At 33.1% G+C, this 25,152-nt stretch overlaps 1 protein-coding gene across 1 annotated transcript in view; it reads right to left on the bottom strand.

Annotated features, from left to right (window-relative positions):
- The window catches only part of LOC129229120 (uncharacterized), a 114,565-nt gene that overhangs the window by 19,866 nt on the left and 69,547 nt on the right, over positions 1 to 25,152 (bottom strand). The window contains exons 13-16 of the mRNA XM_054863458.1: positions 22,524 to 22,710; positions 19,000 to 19,370; positions 14,022 to 14,231; positions 9,255 to 9,391 (exon numbers count right to left, since the gene is read on the bottom strand). Of these exons, the coding sequence (XP_054719433.1) occupies positions 9,255 to 9,391; positions 14,022 to 14,231; positions 19,000 to 19,370; positions 22,524 to 22,710 (905 nt within the window). The remainder of the gene's footprint in view (positions 1 to 9,254; positions 9,392 to 14,021; positions 14,232 to 18,999; positions 19,371 to 22,523; positions 22,711 to 25,152) is intronic.

Raw genomic sequence — 25,152 nt, 5'->3', positions numbered from 1 at the left:
TATTTGCGAATAGGTTATCTAATGTGTAGTTCATATCGTCACGAGGTGTGCGCATATAGACACGTTACAACAAGCAACAACATGAGCCGGGAACAAGACAGAAGAGCAGCGATCCTTGAGTCCCTTTGTGCCGGTAAATCACCAAAGGAGATTATTGAGTGGTTATCTTCAGGTCAGTTGAGTGGATGCTTCAGAAGTACCCACCGTCATGCACACCAAATTTCCAGCAGCGGTCATAGTCCTTGGGGTTATCAGCAGCGAAGGGGATGTTATGCCACCTCATTTCTTTGAAGAAGGTCTCAGAATCAACGCCGATGGATACATTCACGTATTGGAAACGGTAGTCAAGCCCTGGATGGACATGGTGGCCGCGGGAAGAGATTATATCTTCCAGCAGGACTCAGGGCCAGCCCACAAGTCGAGAAAAACCCAAGCGTGGCTTCACAGTAATGTGCCCTACCACTGGGCACCCGACTTGTGGCCACCCTCCAGCCCGGACTGCAATCCTCTCGATTACTACTTTTGGGGCGTAGTTGAGGAAAAGGTTAACGCAAAATTTCATAATACCAAGGACGCGCTGAGAGCCACCATTACTGAGGTGGTGCCCAACGTCAACAGGAAGGAGGTGAAACATGCATGCGGTTGGTTCCGGTCGCGTCTTGAGCGAGTGGTAGCAGCTAACGGCGGCTATATAGAGTAATTTCTTTTTATAACATATTTTCTATAATATTGCAAAGTTGTGTACAAAATAAATCCTTTTTGTTTGCGTTATAAGAGTTTTAATACTTGTGTCCCATTTTCCGGATTTACCTCAACGGCCCTGTATATCAGGGTTATGCCGATCAAAACTCGCTTTTGGAGCAACCTTGGGAGCAGGAAAATGTTGAGTTTGGAGCAGTCTGAAGCAGTAAAATTGCAAATTTGGAGCAGCTTGAAGCAGCAAAAATTTAAATTTTGTATCAATTCAGAGCAACTATGTACATGTCACACACAGAAACAAGTGTGACATGATAAAATAATAAAAAAGGAGGTTAAGGATGCAAAAAAACTACAACTACAAATTGAAGCTCGCTTAGATACATATTTTTTGTCTAATATTTTTCACAAAAGACAAGTCCTGTCCTACTCTATTTTTTTCTTACACTCCTTTTATTTTAAATTTAGTGCACATTTAAGTTATAGTGTTTTGATACCTATTTTTAAAATTTGTAAGCTTTTATTAACATATTCAAAAGAGCTTTTAAAAAAAGCACAAAAGAATGGTTGAATTTAAAAACTTTACCTCAACAAGTTAAGAGTGAGTTTTAAAGAGCTATTAGATACTTTTTTTTTCTTTTTTTCTTTTTTGGTATGTTTAAGTTATACACTTATATTTGACTTTATTATTATTAAATAACAAATAAATACCTTTGTGCTGAAAATTAAAATAATCAATTATCCAACGTTATGAAGCACAAAAACTTGCAAATTATTGCAGACATGTGTTCCTTGTAACACTGAAACACGTGTCTGCAATAATTTGCAAATTTTTGCGCCTCATAAGATTGGATAATTGATTATCTCATTATTATTAAATTTTTTTCTTGGCATATATGTTTGTATACTGATCTGAAGATCAAGCAAAGACAACATTAAAACCTTTTATTTTTATCTGTTTGATATTTAATCACAAAATTAATAATAAAATTACAATGAAAAAAAAAAAAAGATTTTGAGAAATGTCACAGAAAAGGAATTTTTAAACACACATGAAAAAAAAAATGAAAAATGTGAAAATAAATTAATAAATCAATAAATAAAAATTTTAAAGAGCATTAGAATTCCCAAATTTTTGCTATCTTAAGTCAGGGCCCAATACAGGCTGATTTTGCCACCGTTTTTCGGTACCTTCACAAAAATCTTGTTTTGAAATAGGTACTTTCACAAAAATCAAGTAGTAAAATCAGGTAGCTTTACAAAAACATAGAAAATTTCACAAAAATTCGCATTTTAAAATATAAAATTTGTTTCTCTGTTTAAAACAAAATTTACTTACAAAATAAAATTCCAAGCAGGTTTATATGTACAATCGCTTAAATAGCAACCTTTTTGTGGTATTTTAACTAATTTTTTTAGCTGTCTCTCGCCAAAGTGAATTTATGCAATATTATCGCAATCTTTTAACATGTTTTTGGGAACAATTTTCTCATAATTTCCAATATTGTACACAGTACATAGTCCATTAAGCTAAAATTATGAAGGTATTTTTGGTACTTCTTAGGTTTTTAACTCCCCCCCTCCCCAAAAAACGAAACCTGTTAAAAATAATACTAGATGACATTTACACTTTTCAAACTAAAATTTCACTTGTTCTACTTCTCTTTTACAAAAATAGGATGCCTCTAAAAGTTCACAAAAACAATGCTGATAAAAAAACTTTCACAAAAATAGAATGATGCAATACTTTCACAAAAATAGGTAGCGAGAAAAATATCCTGGATTGGCCCCTGTAAGTGTCTCCAACCAAAAATATCATTTTTCTATTTAACTATTAACATTTTCTATTAACATTTTTCATTTAACTATCATTTTAAACCAATCATTTTTCTGTCTTAAAGTAGTAAGAAACCCAAGATTAAAAACTGGTTAACAATATTAATTTTTACGGATCGCATTCACGTAAATTAATTTGGATGCAACTGGATTGAGATTTTCGAGTGGGCGTGGCATGAAAACGAATTTACAAGTCCTCATATAGGGTCATTCCATGTCAAATCATCACACGGTTTAGGACGCACCATCACAGAACTGAATGAAAATGCTGAATTTTTTTTTTCTTTCACCTCATTTAAAAGTTAGTAATTATTAATTATTCAAATTTTCGTTATAAAATGCTTCACTTTGAGACGGTTAATCCTCCTTTTCTCAATAACTATAAAAGATACAAGCTTAAAATTGGTCTTGTTTTAAAGCTCTTTTAATCTGCTTTAATTAGAAGAGCAACTTAAAATTAAAAAAATATTTTAAAATTTTAATTAAATTTTAAAATTTTAATTTCTGAAAAAAGAACAATTTTAAAATTCTGGAAAAAAATCACAGAATTACTTTGTTATCCTCTCACATCTCACCAAGTTTCATAATGGGATCTTGATCGGATCAGTTGATACAGAGAGGACAAGCTTCACATATACAGTCAAACCTTGATATCTCAAACCTCCTTATCTCGAAACCCTTGATGTCTCGAAACAAAAATTTTCCCCAGCATTTTCTATAAAAACCCCTATGTATTTTCCATAGTTATCTCGAAATTTATTTTTCGAAACCCTTGATATGTCGAAATTTTTTGCACAGAAGCAAGTTTCAATTGTCGTTTTGCTTCGGCAATTTTTGTAGTAAAACCTGTTCCAAGGACAATTGCTCAACGTTTTTCATCCCTTTTCTTGGAAATTTTGTGAGTAGGAGATTGGGGCAAGACAATAGGGGAGTGTTGGCATGAAAGGGGTGCAGTGTTTTCCCCAGAATTTAGAATCTTTGTGCATTTCTCTCGAACATGCTGTCCACTTTGAGGAAAAGGGTTCGATTTTTCGTCTGTCAGTTTTCAAGCGAAAACGGAAAATGCGTTCCTCGTTTTCTTCATTCAGCTTTTTTAACTCCTACAAAATGGCTGCTGAGAACTTTTTGAATGTGAGGTTACTGATTAAAGATAAAATTAGAATTTTTAAATTTTTAGGTGAAAAAACCAAGTTGAAACTTTTGTTCATTTCAAAATCTCATCCTGTGCACTTTCGACAATTAGAAAATTTCAAATCTAGTGAAATATTGAAGACTACTTTATTGATCGTAAGTTGATATAGTCCAGTAGTACATACAGGGTTCATACTCTATATGGGTGAAAAATTTTCCATGACTTTTTCATGACTTCATAAAAATTTTCATGACCTTGTTATATGAAGGGAATAGTACTATTTAATATCAAACTTGCTATTTTTTGAAAATGAGCATTAGCAAAACTTTCACGTTAATGCCATTATCTCATCCAAGCATTAAATAATTGAAATCAGTGTACAGCTAAAAAACTAAACTTCGTATGTCTTCTTCATATAAATTTAAGTAAAGTAAAAATACAGTGAATCAAATATAATGATGCTTAAATGTGTAGTTCTTTTGTATGTATTTTTTTTTATAAACAGGCAAAATGATAATGAATGGGACAAAAGTTGAATGAGTTATTACTAAATTTCAATAAATTTGGTTTAAAAGGCTTTTAGTGTCAACAGTACATTTAATCATCCGAATAACTTGACAGTACTTGGGCTTTTCAAAGTAAAGAAACATTCTTTACTAAATTCATGTTTCTAAACCAGATATTTATTTAAAAAACACATTCAGCAGTGAATATATCTTCTGATTCAAATCTTCTTGTTAACTTATTTGCACATTTTCAAATGCATAAAAATTAATAGGTTCAGAAATTCTGGAATATAGTGTTTGATTCTTGACACTGAACATAGCAGTGGGTCGCATGAATCAGTTTTGAGAGCCATATGTTGGGCACTACTGTTTTAGGGTATTAGAATTCCCCTATTTATGTATTCTATCACCTGACTCATGTCTTTTTTAAACCTACAACAAATTAAGATAAATTCTAAAATAAATTTTATACAAGTTATGGAAACGAACTCGGATGCAATTGAATTGCATTTTTTGAGTGTGTGTGGCAAAAATCAAGAACGTGCAAGTTCGCTACTACAGAATATAAAAAATGTTGAAAATAATGTAACTTCAAAATGAGTGATGTCCAAGCAGTAAAATCGCATTGCAAAAAAAAAAAAAAAATAAATAAAAGTGTGGCTGCTACAGAATGGAAGCAATGAGATTTCAAAATTCAGATTTATCGGGATCGTTCAATTTTCCAGTTTTAATAGTTTTTATATGCAACACTGTTGAATCACTAACTGCTAATTTATCTTTGCCCAGGACATTTTTCCATGACTCTAAATAAATTTCCATGACTTTGACCCAAAATTTCAATTTTCCATGACTTTTCCAGGTCTGAAATTTGCTAAATTTTTTCCCATGACTTTCCAAGATTTCCATGACCGTACGAACCCTGTACATATATAAATGCATATAGCGTATGTGTGTGTAAATGTGAGAGTTAGTAGTGTAATTTTTTAAAAACCTTGATAACTCAAAAACTCAATATCTCAAAATTTCTCATTTTGGACAAATGGCTTTCTGACAGATCGATCAAATATTATTCTAAGTTATAAAAATCAGCCCAGCAAACTATAAATTAACTGCTAATAGCAATGTAAAATCTTCTAATGACTTACACTTACATAAAAATTGAATGAAATATAATAATTAAAAAAATAAACATTTAAAAAATAAATCATATTAACTGTCCTTTTTTAGAAAAAGAGAACCTCAGCAATGTCCTACTTTTATCGGAATTTCTTCAGCCTCTAAGCTGCAAAATCTTTACAATTTTGTTATTTTCTTCAGCTGGTAGAGTATGTGTCTGGCTTGTCGACGTGATGGGATTTACTCTGCAATTAATGTCTGAACAAGGTATTCAACGAATGTCTGGTACTGATGAATATTAAAATGAAGAAGGTCCTGGTGGGTGGAGGAAAGTGAATTTCACTTCATTTTTGGCCAAAACATAACTTTTTATAGCATATATGAAATGGCATATCCATTTTCACCTTTCATCATCGTCAAAAAAACATTCTCCAGTTGAGATGACATAACTTTCGGTTGATGATGGAGAAAATGAAAATGTTTTGGCACTCATTCTTTCTTCACAACTGGAGGGAACAAAAGCATGCAGCTTTTGGGTATACCTGGTATTGGCATTGCTAGCTGGAAACAATGAGAGAGTTGTTCTGCATTTTCAATATATTCATTCTGGGGTGGTGAAACTGAAGTGCATGCTCATAGAGAAGTCAGATTTTGCCTTTTAGTACAGTTGCATAGGTGTCATAATTTGGTTTTGTATGGCATTTGAAGACTTGCCCTTGCTGCTTCTCTTTGGAGTTACCACCCACGTCATCACATGGGCTTTCACCATGAGCGGTAGCAGAAAAATGCCACTCAGGCTTAATACCAAAATCTCTTTCATGGCAGCATAGAATTAAAAAGTTCTTTTTATTTTTCTACTGTGCAACTGATAAATCGGAGAAATAAAAAAAATGTCCCACCCATTTTCCAATTTTGATTAAAAAAAAATATTAACTTTTCTTAAAATAGATGAACAGCAACTGTGTTGTGCTCAAGACATTTGGAGATTATTATGAAGCAGTGGTGTTGAATTTTGTTTTAATTTTTGAAGTATGCAACAAATGGGTGAATTTTGGCTTGACTTCTGTTCCAGTGATAAGATGTTTTTCATCTTGCAAAACAAAACTCTAGTTTTTGGAAAAGCCAAACTACTGTCACCTCAAACAAACAAACTACTGTCACCTCAAACAAACCCAGGAGTCCTGGAACAAACCATCTCATTCTCAATAGCCACCCCCAGCCTGTTTCATTTGGCAGAGTTGTCCCCCCTAAGAATAAGGGGGCACCCCTAAACATTGCAAACACCCCCTCCCCAGAAACTAGAATGCCCCCCCCCTAAATTTCAATGGCACAGTTTGCACTATGATCCCCCTTGGTGGGCACCCCTGCATTTTGTTAGCAAACGGGGTGAAATGAGTGAGTTCTCTTTCTCGCTTTTCTCTTTCTTTCCTTTTATTTATTTTTTAAAAGTGAAATGAGATTTAGATGATTAATATTTTTATTAATTAGTTATTTCTCAGGGACAACTTCATTTCTAGAATTTTTTTTACATGAAATAGTGAACATGTAAGAAGCAGATTTATTCATAATATAACACTTTGAGTTCTTTCAACTTTTCTTTGTAGATAAAAAATTAACTATTCAGCAAAATAACCCATATTTTCTCAGATATATGACACTTGTCCTCCCTGTATCTACTGATCCCATTATGAAACCTTGTGAGATGTGAGAGGATAACAAAGTAATTTTGTAAATTTTTTCAGAATTTTAAAATTGTCTGTTTAAAAAAAATTAAAAGTTAATTAAATAAAATTTTAAAATAAATATTTTTTGATTTAATCAAGTTGCACATCAAATTAAAGCAGATTACAAGAGCTTTAAAACAAGACCAATTTTAAGCTTGTATCTTTTATAGTTTCTGAGAAAATGAGGATTAACCATCTCAAAGTGTAGCATTTTTTAACGAAAACTTGAATAATTAATAACTTTTGAACAAGGTGAAAGAAAAAAAAAAAAAATTCAGCATTTTTATTCCTAACCAGGTTAAATTTCTTATATACCAAGTGTCATCCAGATCTGTAACGGTTTATCCTAAAATTGTTCCAAATTATGTTGATTTGAAGTGGAATAACCCTACACTGAAAACAAAAGATAACAAAGGTTAAAAATAATGATCAGTGCAAAATTTTTCTAGTTAAAAGAACAAAACCACATAAAAAATTAAAACAATCGAGTTTTTCAAAAGAGGATGCAATCAAATTTTGAAAGGCGCAAAAATTCGGGACAAAGCCAAAAAATCGTAAAAAAAGTTTTAAATGCATAAACTTGATATTCATCCAAAACTGCCAAATGCAACATTAAATGCAAAATTGTAGTTTTGGCGATGAAAAGTCCATTTGGCAGTCTTTTGGAACAGTTTGGCACAGGATCAGCAATTGGCGCAGTTTGGTACATCCCTGCTCATATTTTCTAAGAAAAGTTTAACTTTTTGATCATTGACTGGAAGAATTTGCATAGGATCAAGGGCAAAATTTATTATCACAAACAAAAATGAATAACCTGTGGGTTGTCTTTATGAAGAAGTGAATCGAGGGTCGTAAACAAGAATAACAAATAAACAATTCAAAATATCTACTAAATGAAAATAAGAACTGTCATGATGCGCGCGATTAATTTTGCCAAATTACACGAAAACCAAAAAGATAACGATTTTAGGCCGTGGAAGTGGAAGCATCGCTGCCGCGCATAACCTCAGACCAACGACTGCCTTGAATGCCCAAGAACAAAATTTAAAAGAGACTTACCCGGGGATTGTGTGTTGAAGAGGATAGTAAACACAAAATTAATTACCATACATTCTTTATTCTATGTTACTTCCAAGCAGACATGAAGACAGGCACTAGGCATGGTGATCACCAGAACATTTCACACATAGTAAAAAAACAAATGCGAGGAATCCAGACTTAAGAGTTCAAATAGAAAAGGCGGAGCTGGCAGGGGTTGCAAAGTTCGTTAACGGTCAAAAAAAAAACATAGAGTTCTCGCGGAGGGAGGTGAATTATTTAATTGAAATGTACGGAGGACGGACAGTTCGCTATGAAGATGGTGGGGTGTAATTTAGGGATGGCATATGGCTAAAATGCCCGTTGCAGGCCGATGTACGTTGAGACGAAAATGGTGCAGGCTGTAATCTCCATGGTGACAATGTTGAGCTCGTCACACGCTTAAAAAGGAATCAGGATACTTTCAAGGTAATTGCGGATCCATGCCGTCACCTCATGGTATGTAGATCATCGAAAAAGTAGTTACTTAAGGGGACGATTCAGGTGCACTCTGCGTGCCGCCATCGGACACCATCATTCAAACAGGTGATGGATCACCTACGCTCTCATCTTCGGCTGCGACGAAGTAACGATCTTGATTATTATATTTTAAACATATATGAAAAAATAAAACTTTCACCTCATGTTGAGGTCTTAACAATTTCGCGGCGAGCAACGGCCGTCCCCTGACGCCGTGCACCGATGCTTCATTATCGCCATCGTAGAACAAAAACCGGAGCCGCAGAAAATTGCGACCGAGCGGACAGAGAGCAGCAAGTCGAGTGAAGTGGGGTGGAAAAACGAATCGGCAAATGAGCGATCAGATCCGGGTACGCGGCGATGCGCGGGAACCAATGAGTGCGTTTGGCGCCCAAACAACGAAGGGAAGGGGACGCTACGCCATTTTAATGGCCGACAAGAAGATGCGAAAAATCGGATCGACGCTTGAAAAATTGACAAAAAGCTAAACGATGGGAAAAGTGAATAAGTCACATATTTGATATCGTAAAGTGTGCGAAATTTTACGGGGGAACGCGGGAAAAACGTGGAATGCACAAGAAAATAAAAAAACAACAAAATGGGGGAAGAAAACGATTAAAATGACCAAAAACATGGGAAAAATGTAAATGGGTGAAAAATGTGATATGCATTATCACAAGAACTTACTCATGAGCTTCCATGTGAGTAGTTACTTGTTCCTTGTGTAAAAATCTTCTGTGACAAATTTCACATTCATGAACTATTCCATGAGTTTTTAAGTGACCCCAAACAGCTTGTGTGCTTGACATTTTAAGGGTACAAAACTAATATTATGAGAAAAATAAAATAAAATAAACATTGTATAACAGGCTAATACATTTAATTCATATTTTACCTATACACATACACCCCCTCCCCCCAGTATAAAAAAGTATACATATTACACATCCAGTTTAGTACCACCACATGTGCAAGTTTTTAATTTTAGGTTTTATCGTGGTTTTGCAAGACTAACATGTTGAACTTTGAAATGAAATACAATTAAACTTAATAACTTATATATATGAAACAATCACTTATGGCTCTATTTCATCTCTAAGTCCAAAATACTGCAAAACTACCCTAAAATCAAAAATTTGCACTTTTGACGTTATTGAACTGAATGTGTGATACATAGATAAAACAAATATAAGAAATACAAAAAATGTACAAGAAACTTTCACTTGAAATGTAAAAAAAGGATTAATATATTATGCAAAGAAGACAGATACATAAAACAAGCTAAAATAGGAGAAATCTCAGCTTTTTATGAAGAACTGCATCACTTTCTATCATACTACTAACTACAGGATTTTTTGGTCAGAAATTGAAATGCATATATGAAGCAGTAAAATAAAAAACATCGCTTAAATCAGCAATTCTTATAATAGAAATAAAATTTAAAACATATTAAACATTAACATTTTTGGTGACTAGAAAAGTAGTAATTTTTAAAACAAATTGCGAAATGTACGTTGTCTTATAGTTATGCGGATACAATAAAAAAAAAATAAATAAGTAATAAGAATAAAGAAAAGAATAGAAAATAATAGATAAATTTTTGAATCTCCTACAAATGTGTAGGGAACCAAGAACAGACAAGTATATAACAACCTCAAAAACCACTTACTATTTTATTTTGAACAATAAAAAATTACATTGACGGATTGTTTTTAAATTCATTTAGCATAGTTTCTTGTTAGTTATCTTAATAAAAAAATATTTTCTAGCAAATTACCAAAATTTGGCAAATAACACATAATTGACAATGTCGCCGATTACAGCCAATTAATTGTTGCATCCCTACAAAATATGACTAATTTCCACTAGATCCCAAAACATTAGTATATTTATCAGGAGCCCGAATGACAAAAAACTAAATTCAGGGGTCTGTCCAGGATTTTTCACAGGGTCCGTTTTTTGTGAAAAATCAAATAATTTTGTGAAAAATGAATTAATTTTGTGAAAAATCAAAAAATTTCGCAAAAAAAAAAAATTGTTAAAACGAAATTTTAGAATTTAGAGATGGCACAAACTGCATCAATTAAACTTAAAGAAGTTGAGTGTTTTCCTCTTCTATGACGAGAAAATCATTCTGGATTTTTTTCCTGATATTTGGCCGGGGGGGGGGGGGCATCGCTCTTTCAAATATCAATATTTGTCTACCATTCTGCATTATGTTAAATTATACAAGATATATTTCTGTACAGTGTTTAAAATAATTGTAACAAAAATATAAATAAATAAAACAAAATTCAGAATAGGGTTAAGCATTCAACTTTTTGACCCAAGACACTCTTAAAAAGCACAGAATTTCGTTTAAAACTTATAAATTCCATGATTTTAACAAAAATAAAAAGATATTTCAATTGTTTACCTCTTAACAAAGCGTAATACTCATCAAAAATTCGAAAAATCGGATTCCCATAGCGGATGCAGATTGCAGAGATCGCAATTCTCAAAGTGAAGGCATCAAAAGTTTAAAAACGGCTTGTAAAAGAAATATTTTTGATAAAATTATTTTAAAATTGCATTTTAGAGTCCTATGATAACATATCATTAATATCTGTGGACACAGTTGACCAAAAAAAAAAAAAAAATAAAAAAATAAATAAATAAATAAATAGTAACAGAAATAAAGAGACTTTTCATTTATTTGAATCTTAATAAAGCGAAGTTAGCTTGAAAAAAGAACAAAATATGATTCTCATATCGGATGTTAAAAGATTGCGTTTTTCAAAATGTAGACATCTAAAGAAAAAAAAACGTTAATTAAAAGAGTTTATTTAAAGTTAATCATCCTTGTTAGCATCGAAAAATCAAAACCCATATGATTTTCTCCCAAAATAACAATTAAACATCGCACCGCACTGTAAAAACGCAAATATTGACAAGCCCACAAAATGATGAGAATATTTTCTAATCAAGTCATTATAAAGGTTCAATGCCAGACGCTAAGTGGTGATAGTTTTGAAGTTGGTAACCCTATCTGAAGCGATCATATTTTTTCCTCACCCTTACTATCCCTTTGCAGTTCTAAGTTCATTTCGCAGATATATATTATTATTGTTTATTAAATCATGAGAGGAGAAAAGTGCTTACCAATGCCTTTTCAGAAAAGTTTACAACAACACCGCTGCTAATTAGCTGTGATAAAACAAACAACCATTGTATTTATTTGGCAGTAGCAATTGCTTGCAGGAGCATAGCGTAATAATCATTGAAAATTCGAAAAATCGGATTCCCATAGCGGATGCAAAGAGATCGCAAATCTCAAAGTGAAGGCATCAAAAGAATAAAAACGGCTTGTAAAAGAAATATTTTTGATAAAATTATTTTAAAGTTGCATTTTAGAGTCCTATGATAAACATATCATTAATATCTGTGGACACAGTTGACCCAAAAAATAAAATAAAATCAACCATCTATTTAGCATTTTAATTTTTGACTCATAACAGAAAATGGAATTTTGCTTTAAAAATTTTAAATGAGCGTTCTAACAGAAATAAAGAGACTTTTCATTTATTTGAATCCTAATAAAGCGAAGTTAGCTTGAAAAAAGAACAAAATATGATTCTCATATCGGATGTTAAAAGATTGCATTTTTCAAAATGTAGACATCTAAAGAAAAAAAAAACTGTAATTAAAAGAGTTTATTTAAAGTTCATCATCCTTGTTAGCATCGAAAAATCAAAACCCATATAATTTTCTCCCAAAATAACAATTAAACATCGCACCCGCACCATAAAAACGCAAATATTGACAAGCCAACAAAATGATGAGAATATTTTCGAATCAAGTCATTTTAAAGGTTCAAAGCCAGACGCTAAGTGGTGATAGTTTTGAAATTGGTAACCCTATCTGAAGCGATCATATTTTTTCCTCAACCTTACTATCCCTTTGCAGTTCTAAGTTCATTTCGCAGATATATATTATTGTTTATTAAATCATGAGCGGAGAAAAGTGCTTACCAATGCCTTTTCAAAAAAGTTTACAACAACACCACTGCTAATTAGCTGTGATAAAACAAACAACCATTATTTTTACTTGGCAGTAGCAATTATTTATTGCTTGCAGGAGCATCGCAAGAGTGCCGATTTTTTTTTTTTTTTCAAAATTAACCGATTTTGTATAAGCTGATCCCTCTAATTTGACTTAAAAAAAGGTTCCAAAAATTATCGGTTTATACACAGAAATATGCATTATTTTGCTTTCAGATTTGCTCTTTCAATAAACAATTTGTGACAGATCCGATCTTGTTTATCAGAATTTTGTGAAGGGTCTGTTTTGTTTGATCGGGATTTTGTGAAAGGTCCGTTTTGTTTGATCGGGATTTTGTGAAAGGTCCGTTTTGTTTGATCGAGATTTTGTGAAAGGTCCGTTTTGTTTGATCGGGATTTTGTGAAAGGTCCGTTTTGGTTGATCGGATTTTTGTGAAGGGTCCGTTAACGGACCCAAATATCCTCTGGCCAGACCCCTGAAATTCCACCGGTCATTCTAATCCATGCTGTCAATAAAAGAGCAAACCAAAATACAAGGTTCGGCTATTCATTTCCAGGACTGAGGTAACTGTAAGGGAACGAAAAGCCGGAAGATGGCGCAAATGATTGCATATTGAAGAGCGTTTTCTTGCTATGTGCAGTGCAATCGGTGCCATTCTGAAGTAAGTGGTTCTAGTGGAAAGGAGCATTAAACATAGCTCTTCAATTCCTGCTGTCACCATAATGTGAACTTTTTCAATTGCTTCCAGGGAGCGTACAGACTGCAGCCGACCTGTGTGTGGATCATCCTCGACGTTTTTGCGCCCGTCCCGAAAGTGTTTAAACCATTCAGAAGTTGAAGTGAACTTGTTTCAACTTTTTGTATGATTCTGTAGCTGTCTTGCCCCGTTTGAAGCAAAATTTAATGCTAATTCTTTGTTCTATTTTCATTTCGACGACAGGAATTTCAGAGCTACGTTTTAATGCACCTTTCCACGAGAACCACTTATGTTCCACGAGAATGACAGCGATTGCACTGCACATGCGCAAGAAAACGCTCTTCAATATGCAATCATTAGTGCCATCTTCCGGTGCTTCGTTCTCCTACAGTTATGTTAGTTCTGGAAATGAATAGATGGACCTTGTATAAACGAACAACTTAATCTAAACTAAAACATATCCCTAATCATTTCCCTGGATACAATTCAAATTAGGTTTGTAATGTTTCAGATAAAAGGTTAACAATAATAAATGACTTTCTAGTAAGTTAAACTCTGTCAATAAATGGCACGTATCTCAATTCAACCAGAAGCTTAATACTTGGAAGACAACAAACTCGATTTTTTAAACTTATTAACCATGTGAGATCTAAGCCCCAACCCCCTAATTATATCATGTTTATGTATCTTTACAAAAAGTAATAAGTAAAGATTACCTCACAGGTAGTAGCAATTTCAGGATGAACTTGCTGAATATGCAATCGCCGTGATCCAGGCTGCAAATATTGCAGACCACATTTCTGGCAGGTATAATCATGATCGTCAGTCTCCATGTGTCTAACCAGGTAATGATGTAAGCCAAACCACGTTTGACAAACTTTACACTGATGATTACGTGCTTCAATACCACTTGGCCGACATTTTTCCTGCAAAAAACAAAAAATGCATAAATAAGGAATAAAAAAACTAAATGGAAAGAACAATAAAAGGGTAGGTGGCGGAGGGTGGAGGTAAAATACAGACCAGAGGATTCAGGGCTAAATTTGAGAAACAACAACACTAATAGATGAGTATTAGGATGAACAATGTTACTCAACAGCACATTTCAGACTAAATGTTGTATGAAATCGGGGGCTTAAGGTCACACAAACAAAACTACATAGTTAAATATTTTCGTTCTTTTGGGTACAGGCAACTTCAACCTATTTAAGAGTCACAAGAGTGTATGTCCACCTGGCTCTTCTGATTTGTGCATGCGTATCTATGTACAGGGTGTCTATAAAAGAACTCCGGGGTTAAAAAAATTAATATTTTTTAAACTATAAAAGATAGCGAAATTTGATCAATTCCTTTGAAACAAGCAGCTCAAAGAGTTTTACTCATACCGATTGGGAATGTTTCTCTCAACAGTTGGCAGCGCTGCGGAGCGTTGACCTTGAAATGACGTAGCGGCTGCGGCAGGCAGTCAGTGTCGTCTGGACTGCCGCGCTATGGCGACGCCTCAACGAAAGGCTCAATGTGTTATTTGGCTCATAGAAACTAATTCTGTTGTTACTGTACAAAGAAACTTTCGACGCAGCTATGGTGTTGACCCGCCTACAGACAAAACAATTCGTCAGTGGTTAAGTGCGTTCAAGGAAACAGGAAGTGTTTTGAAGCAAAAGTAGCCAGGTAGGCCGCGTGTGTCTCAAGAGAATGTGGACAGAATCCGAGCTTCATGCACTCGAAGCCCTAATAAATCGGTAACAAGACGCAGTCTGGAGTTGGGGTTACCAAGATCAACAGTCCATAAGGTCATTCATAAAAGACTTCATTTAACTGCCTACAAGATTCAACTTTTACACCATATGAAACCGGCAGACAAGGTTAAGAGATTCGACTTTTCTGTTTCCATGCTGGATAAAATTGATGAAGATAATGATTTTTTAAAAAGTGTGGTTTTTAGTGATGAAGCTACTTTTCATGTGAACGGAACTGTAAACAGGCATAATTGCAGAATTTGGGGTTCAGAGCCGTCCCATGAGTTTATTGAGTACGAACGTGACACGCCCAAAGTGAATGTTTGGTGTGCTCTTATGCATGACAGAGTCATAGGTCCCTTCATTTTTGCCGAAAGGAATATCAATGGTGATGTCTATTGTGACATGTTAGAGGAGTATGTTTATCCTCAGTTGGATGACATTGAGGCGGAGAAAGGTTTAGTTTACTTCCAACAAGATGGGGCGCCGCCACACTTCAGTTTGTGTGTGCGTGAGTCACTGGACGCTCGTTTGGGAAACAGGTGGATTGGAAGGGAAGGACCTATTCCATGGCCACCAAGGAGCCCTGATATGACTCCGTTGGACTTTTTCTTCTGGGGGCATATCAAGAATCTTGTGTATGCGGAGAAAATTCAAAATGTTCGCCATCTCAGGGAACGAATAGTGAATTGCGTGGCGTCCGTTCCCCCAGACATGCTCGCCAGGACATGGGAAGAGGTAGAATACCGTTTCGACGTGTGCCGTGCCACTAACAGAGCTCACATTGAACTTTACTAAGTTGTTAAAAAATCTTGAAAATGTAAGCTTTCTAATCATGTATAAAACATGTATGTACTTTTTTACTTTATTAAAATATTTTGTCTTAAAACCCCGGAGTTCTTTTATAGACACCCTGTATAATATTTAACTTGTTTAGAGAAGCATAATTGTAACAGCAGATACGACTTTGCATCATCAACAAATTGAGAGTGGTTGCAGTTACGCTTGTGTGACCCCAAGCCCCGAAAATGTGCATGAGGAAAAGGATGCATTAAAGAAAAAGTACAACACTGGGCAAAAACTGCATCAAAACTACAGACTATTTTGACTAACAAATATATGAACTAAACGCAGAGTAAATACCTATGCAAATACAGTTTGTTTTGTACAAAAAATAAATTTTATTTGACTTTCTCTTTATGTTGATTGCTAGTTTCTGCCTTTTGGATAAATAAGCTTACATTCTAGTTGTATTATCAGCTCTGTGTTTTCAAGAAACCTTTTACGGTTTTTAGTTGAGTATAGGACAAACTTGTTTACATAAGGACTGATCTTCCTCCTCGCTGTATCATTGGTAAATATTTTGTTCAAAAGAGTTGTAATTATGAGTACTAATGTTGTTGTTTGTACTAATGTTGAACGAGTACTAATTATGTTTTAAGAAGAACCACGGACACACAGGTGATGAATTTTGAACTTATTAAAATAGTAGTAAAGACCTCCGTACAATAGTTTTTGAAACTTAATTCCAGCTGAAATTTAAATTTGCATTAATTAAAAGATTTTGTTGGTGTCAAAAATTTTACAAAAAGTTATTTTTAAATTAAAAATAAACAAATAAATAAATGGTATGTTCAAGTAAGTTGGAATTAAAACAAGTTATATCAATCTATTATGGCTTTAAAAAGCAAAAACGTTAAAAGCAAATGTGCAGGAACACTGCAGACATGGGTTCCTGCGTTACAAGGAACCTCTTTTTCAGTGCATAAAATGTGAGCTAATGAATGTAAAGACATCCGACAAAAAATTCAACTTTTGTTGGATGTCTTTAAATCCATAAGCTCACATTTTGTGCATTGAAAAAGGCATTCCTTGTATCATCAAAACACTTGTTTGCAATGTTCCTGCACATCTTTGCTTTTAACGTGTTTTATTTGCTTTTATTTTTTAAGCAAATGTATTTTTATATTCCATATAAATAATTTTTGTTTGTGGCAAAAATCCATTATTTAATATAAAAATTTCATGTTTTCTATACTTACCTTTTTTGCCCTATTTTTAAGAAATAAGTTTCATTAACTTTGGAGGCATTAAAATAAAGATTTACTCTATTGAAACATAATAAACTTCATTATTCCCAAAATTTAAATTTGACTTGTAAATTTGAATGGTAAATGTTTGCAGTACATTATATGCTTACACTTTTTTATTTTTTATTAATTGTAAAATATGTCTTGAACAATATTCAATTTTTCACTACTACTTGGTATTAGCCGAGTACTGAGTAGTTACTGAGTAGTTACTGAGTACTCGGTACGTCTCTAACTAAAATCGTCCTTGTAATGAAGTTAAGATATCAATCAAAGTATTTTAAGTTACTGTCATAGAGGAAGATTATGCAGTCTTGAACTAAAAAAGGAGTTTTGAAGGAAAAAAACCAAAATGAAGGAGTTTGAAGGGCCCTTCAAAAAATTTCCTAAATGAAGGAGTATTGGAGGAGTTTTAAAGGAGCGTACGAACCCTGTTAAGGTTCTAGTGAAATTTACTCAGAAAAGGAATGTTTTCATTCAAATTTCAAAAATATTCTTTTTCTGTGCTAATAAAAGAGCAAGGAAATTTAAGGGAAATTACAGGAATATATCTTAATTACATGATTTGTAAAAAAATTAAAAGTAGAGCAGTCTCTGAGACCTCATGTCAATGTTATGTCCTACTTTCACACCTCCCCTGTTACGGGTTAATAAAAGTGTACATAAGTTCGAAAGCACTACTGTACCAGAGGGAGAAATCACACACAGCATTTTGAAATCATACTTGCCAACCTTCGAAGAAAACAAAACAGGAGATTCCACAAGAGGTACACAGGTGATTCACTAGCTACCTATTTCACACTAAAATTATTAAATTATGCTTTTAAATATCATAAATACTGAATTTGAAGTGAAATAAGAATTTTTCGGAGATGTAAGCTAATTGGTAGCAGGTAGCAGAAAAAAAAAATGTATATAGAATACTGCAAAGAAAAAACCAAATAATAATGAGTTAGTTTGCTTAAGGTTTTGTACACTGCCCAGTCTCAACTAAAAAAGTAGCAACAAAAATTTAACTACCAAGTAAAGAAAAACAATATATAATGCAAATAAAATAAAAAAAAGTTAGGCATAGGATAGCTCATGTTAAAATAACTTTAAAAATTCAAAATAACAGAAATATTTTTAAGATGCAAAAGGATTAAAATTTGCTGCAATTTTTGGCAAAGCATGTGCTTTGTTGAACAAGGAATGTGGAAAGCTTCCAAAAATTAATTAGAAAAATTCTTTTAAGTAAAACTCTTAAACAAGCCAATCGTTTTAGCACACTGATTTTTCAAAAAGAGTTTTCGCCGGAAACAAATTAATATGGAGTACTTCGCAGCTACCCTTTTCTGGCACACCTATATACTATTACTTAGGTGAAAAAAATGGCCCTTAAATGTAGCTTTGTTGCAGACAACTTATTTCGGCGCTCTCTAGCGTACTTGTCATAGAATTTCTATCCCTAGGGAGAAAATTGGTTTCAGTCCACATTTTTACACTATAAGGAGTTCTACTTTCTCCTGACATCGGTGGATGACTAGAAAGGGGCACCATCAATTGAGAAAAAAGTGAAACTTTCTGATGATTGATTGAATAAATGGGAGAAAATGGTAAAAAACGGGAAAAAGGGAGATGGAAGCAAAAAAATAGGAGTCTCCCGTTAAAAACAGTAGAGTTGGCAAGTATGTGAAATGTGCAGAAATTTTCAGATTTTGCATATGATTGGTTCAAACCCACATCCTATTTAAAATCCGGTAAATGATTTAACATTTTTAAGTTTAATGTTTATGATCAAAATCTGAATTGTGACTAACATGGAAATTTTCTCAAAAATATACAAAAAAGTAAACAATTCCAAACTGACAACACTGCAGACTTACATGCATTTTCATGTACTTCGTGCCATGTTCTACTGATAAATTATGTTCTTTTAACTCTGCTTCATCTGTAAATGTTGAATCACATATGCTACAATTATGAGCATAACGTTGATCATGTACTCTTGAATGTTTCTTAAATTCACTGGGGCTAGTGAAAGTTTTTGTACAACTTGTAATTGCACATTGAAAACGTTTTTCACAAGCATGCATTCCCTGCATATGAAGGCAGAAAAGGGTATAATTTTTGATGACATAATCACAATGGTGACAGTAATGTCCTATTTTGTCTGGAAATTCAATGACTGCCAATTCTTCATTTCCAGGAGCATTGTTTGCAGTTATCGATCCATCAATGTCATCTTTTTCTACATCTGAAAAGAAGCAAAGTGGAAATAATTAAATCCAACTACGAGGCGTTACAGATGATGAACATTCAATTCATATCAAAAATCAAAATGTTATTTAAGGTAAAATTGCTTTGGAATGATCTTCAAAGCACCGAGAATATTTTTTTTGCCCTCATCACTGAAAAAAAGCATATAAAATTGCATTTTTGGAACAATTTTGAAGAGTTTAGAACCCTATTCATTCACCTAATTCAGGGATGGCCAGTCCATGACAAGTATTAAGAATGGCACGTGAAGGCTTATTGGAAACTTTTAAAAAATGCAAAAATAATATTATTTTCAAGAACTTTATCAAACTCTTAAAACTACTCATATTCAAAGAAAATCTTCAAAATACTACTTAAAATCAATTTAAGTTCAATTACAATTATAAATTTAATAAAGTCAGAATATGATCAATATAATAGTTTTGTGTAGAAAAATGGTCAACATTGCACATGGGGGACATGAGCTGGGAGGTTAGTACACAAATAGTTTAAACTAGAGCTTCTCAACGTTTTTTGACCCGTGTTCTAGTAAAAAGCTGTGAAAAAATTCTGGGGCCAGTGAGGGTTTTTTTCTTAGTTTTTTTTGCATGGAAAAAGGGGGGGGGAGGTCCTTTCCTTTTTGTCCATTTTTTACAAAAAAAAAAAAAAAAACTCTCTATAACATATAAAACGATTAAACAACAAGGAGGATGAAGCCTATGTATGCAAAATATGTTTCTCTCATCAGATTATATCTTTATTTCTTTTTCCTTCAAGTTTGAATAAAATAAATAAATTAAAAAATCTTGTAAAAAACCACAATACCAAACCATAATATTTTAAGCCATTTTGTATTTGAGTTTGAGGGGGGGGGGTCCAAGTTTATATTATAAGACAATATAAGGATTAAATATAGAGTTTAAACTAACTATGATGAAACTCTAGAACAATACTTTAATTTTATTCAAGAATAATTTATATTTTTTATCATTAAGCAGGGTTCGCGTTTACGCGCTATAGCAGGTTTTTTACGCAAAGTCGCGGAAAGGGGGCGCAACTTCCGCGAAAATTCGGGTCCTGGGGATAAAGATAAGAAAAAAAAAATGTGGAAAATGCTGAAGATCCGTTTAGCAATTGCTCTTAAGCTTCAATAACCAGGAGAATCAGCAGAAAGGAATTAAAATGACCCTATCTCTTTATCAGCTATTCAAACACACCCCTATTGTTGACCAGTCAATGGAGTTTTATTAGTGATAAGACTGGAACTTACAGTGACCTCCTGGGCTGAGCTCAGGGAGCAAAATATTGCAGGTTCATAAATAGTCCATTGTATTGTAAACTGTATTCTAAGAACAAGCTCTCCCTCAACTTTTATCTTTCCTGAAAACAGCAATCAAGACTACAAGTAAGAGTGGGGTTTCAATGTAATCTTCAGGATTAACACAAGACAACTGTACAGTAAAAGCATATCTATTTTGCACTCATGTAACCAGAATTATTTTTGAGAATCATGCATCCCCAATAACAGGATAGGAGGAAAAAAAAATGGTGAACAATTTCCCGATCGCGCTGAACACTAAGTTCTGAACTTCACACATTTTTCTTCTTAAATTGCTTATGAATACTTGAACTTTATACAAAAGCACTTTAAGCTTGTCCTCTTTCTAGTAATTCATCTCTTTCTGATGGGTTTTTTTATTTGAACTTGCGAAAGTCAGGTATTAATCGACCGCACCATTTTGAAAATGGCGCGATTTTAAAAATAGCACGGAAGCCAAAACAGATATTTTGAAAAAGTCAAAATAAAGTCAAATGTACTGATTTAAGATTGCAAATGAGCAGTTTTCACACTCATGTGAGAGAATGGTTCGGTTTTTGCGATCGCGATTTTCCCAATGATAATTGATGGTAATTCATGCTGGATAGGGGGGAGGGGGCTTTTTGGTACTTTCATCTAGAAAAAATTCCAGGAAAATAAAGGTAAAGGAAGTGCTTTCTGCTTGATCAATCAGAGGCACTTGTTTAGTATTTGATGGTAAAATCCAACTTTTTTTTTAAAAAGTAAATTTTGAGTGTGATTATCTCATTTAACTGACCAAATAGTTTCTCACATAACTAACTCTTGCAAGTGTATTATTTCAAAATAATTTTACAATGATAATCAGAAAAAATGAAACCAATTTAGTTTATTTCATAACTTTTTATAATCACTATGTGGATAGTTTTTTCCCCCAAGTATTAACCTTTTTATATTATTCATTTATATGGTAAGATTTTCTGTTTAAAATTTAAAAGACTCATTTTTTTCACCAAAGGATCCAAATCTGTTTCATTAATGGGTCCCTGGGACTCAGGTTACGGATAGTTGAGCGCGAACACTGTTAAGTAATGAATACTATAGTCGGGGCAAACTTAATCTGGAAGCATTGTGAAAGCTACGCAGATCCTAATCACAGCATTACAGTGCTGCCAAGTTAGGTTTGTCTTAACTATTGTTTTCTCTTTAAAATGCTATTGTCATACAATTATAAAATAAATAAAAAGCAATTCATCTGAACGTAATGCTTTCCAAATACATTACGAGGTTGATTTATTCATACATGATTTTCTAAATTTTTTACTCTGAAGCAAGCATCAATTACAACATAATGAAAAAAAAAAAGAACAGAATTGTCTAAAATCTAAAATGAAATGTCTGAATTACAACACTTGAAAATAAATGTTTTAACTTGGAGGAAACGAATTATGAATTATTTACGTACAAAATATAGAAAAATCATGTATGAATAAATCAACCTCGTAATGTATTTTTTCTTTTTTAATAAAGAAGCAAAAAGATTTGTTTACAGAAAAAAAAAGTTCATGATTTGAAGTAAAGAATGTTTTTCAAATTTGAGTTAAAATTTAGAAATGCAAACTGCAGCACTAATTATTTTAGAAGCTCCAAACAAATTTCATACGATGCAGAAACTTCTGCTGTCTTGATTGGTATTAAAATATTAAATCTAAGAGTATTTTTACCACCACATTTGTGCTAACTGCTTTAAAGCCCAAGCCAGGGTTATATGCCAGAACTAGAAGCTTTAACATTTTAAAAATTGAATCAAATCAATAATTTGAATTTGCTAGCAGGTTCTGCAAAATAACTTACCACCATGTGTCTCCACAAATTTAGGCGCACTTTTTTCAATCCATGCCATGTGAACATGTAAATAATGACTTCTGCACAAATCATCAGTAGCAAAAATTTTGTCACACAAAAAGCAGTTGTAGTTCCCCACTTCGTTAGGTGCGACTACTTCGAAGCTTTGAGCATGCTTGGAATCAGCTAAATGTTTCTATATAGGAGAAAAGAAAAAAAAATTATTTTAACTCATTGGGAGGGGGGGGGGGCTCATTTAAATTGTAAATGAAAGAATTATACAAGTTATAAAAGACCTCCCCCCACTAAGTCGTTTAATATTAGAATAAAAATATCTTTGTCTTAATACAAAGGTTTGTTACAAGATAAATCTTTAATTTTCTACAATAACACAACATTTAAGTACCACTTCCAATAAAATAACACAGAAATATTTTCAAATATTTCTTTTTAAATAGTTACTATTACATTATCAAGAAATTCAATATGATTAAGTTGGAAAAAATAGCATATAGTAGCAATATGTAAAGTAATTTTAAAATCCGATAAAAATTTTTCTTTTACTAGATAACCCATGTGAAGCATTCTTACTAGAAATTTATAGCTATGCCCTAAAAAATATCATGTAAATTACCATACATGAAAACTCACATCTGGCTTGACTTAAAAATGCAAAGCATTTTGTTACATTTACTTCAACACCATAGACTTGCAAAATGCTTGATTTGAAACTGCTACAAAGGTTGGTTGACCAAACAGACCCTCAATCCCTTAATCTTTCTGTTGAAAGTCAAACGCTCTCTCCCTTTTAAAAATGCAAGCATATTTTTTCAATGTTACTGAACGAAACCATCGAGTTTTAAATTAATTTTTTCTCCTAAAGCAGGGATAGGGCGAGATGATCTTTAAAATTATACTTCACTTGTGAAGTTGGTAATACAGTAGCTTCTTGAAAGTTCGATGTTCCGCTTAATCTGAGGAGCTTCATTTATAGCTCAAGTTAATTTTTTAACTAGCTAAAAAACCAATTTTCATTAAAATTTGAAAACAGATTTTTTTATTTATTACAGAATGTAGTTATTAACTACATTCAGTGTAAAAATAAAAATACATAATTAAAGAAGGTATATTGAATGATATTGGTTTCAACAACACTAGTCCTAAGTGGTACAAAATATTCATCATCTACAAGATATGGATTAAGAAATGCCTTGGAGATAATAACTCGATACGTAAAACTGACATTGATGCCGTTTGGAAAATTCAATTGCAATAAAAAAATAGTGTACAACTTGATGCCACATGAGTTGCATATAAGAATATTAAACCATATAAAACTAATTTTTTTGAGTTAACCAAGATACACGAGAACACACATGCACACATAAGTCACGGAAAGCTCTTCAAAATGGATTCGGTTACAGTCAAAATACATTTTAATTGCTTACAAATTTTCACGTATAAATACATTCGGATATCCAGAAAATCTAAAGCGAAAATTGGTTTTGACATAATTAAAATGGAAATTTATATTGAAATCTGAGTGATTAATTTTTTTCTGAAGACCATACTTCCTTTTCTAGACACAAGGAAGTAATAACTCTCCTTCTTATGTTGTCCAAATAGTGTAAAGTTTTAATATGTAAGAATTTTCCGGATAATTCGAGTTTTCAGTAATCCGGTGACTTGAGCCCTGATTACCTCGGATTTTCGAGACTCTAATTGCAACTATGCCAACAATATAAAGCTGAAGAGTTTGTTTGTTTGAACGCTCGAATTTCAGGAGCTAATGGTTGGAATTGAAAAATTCTTTTTGTGTTGAATAGTTCATTTATTAAGGAAGGCTATAGGTTATATAACATCACGCTATGACTAATAGGAGTGCAGCAGCAATAAATTGAAATTAAACCAATAATAATAATCATGATGCAGTTTTTGTTGCATAAATAGCTTGAACTCTTGTTGCCCGAATAACTCAATCGGTAATGTCCTCAGTCAACAACCCTCAGGTCTTGGGTTTGAACCCGGTTGAGGGCAGGAAGATTTTCAGCCTTTATTATCCAGCTCATTTAAAAATTAATTACAGTGTAAATCAAGGGTCAAATGTAAATCAAGGGTTTTCAATGCTTCATCAAATTCTTTTCCTGATTTTCTTATTTTACGAAAAACATCAATGTGGATAAGGCTTTGTAATTTTTTACCATATACACTTATGTTTGAAAAAATTGCAACACCAAGAACAGAGATGAGAGTGGGCAGAGAGTGAAAAGGAGGAAATCCCAAAAAATTTTGTGAAAGGGATGATATTCAAAACCGCATCAAAATAGAACCTGGTAGCCATGATATTCAAAAATGCAACAAAAAATGGCTAATTAACTAGTTTTAAAGGTAATATGTACATGGTTGCCTTTGAGTTATGGTCCTAAAAACAGTCAATTTGGTAGCTGTCTAAATGAAAAATTGTCTGCTAAATAGTCACCAAACAAGAAAAATAGTATTTAACATAGTCTCCCATATTTTTTTAAATAATAATAATATTAAATCATGCTACATATTCTTTGACAAATAGATATACCTCAGCAATGTGGTACATAAGCGGGATCACCTGCTACCTGCCAGACAAGTGGAGCTCTCTCCA

The sequence above is a fragment of the Uloborus diversus genome, chromosome 1 (assembly GCF_026930045.1).
Source record: "Uloborus diversus isolate 005 chromosome 1, Udiv.v.3.1, whole genome shotgun sequence".
In the NCBI taxonomy this organism is placed as follows: domain Eukaryota; kingdom Metazoa; phylum Arthropoda; class Arachnida; order Araneae; family Uloboridae; genus Uloborus; species Uloborus diversus.
The sequence above is the reverse complement of the archived record's forward strand: the minus strand, read 5'-3'. Positions and strand labels throughout refer to the sequence as shown.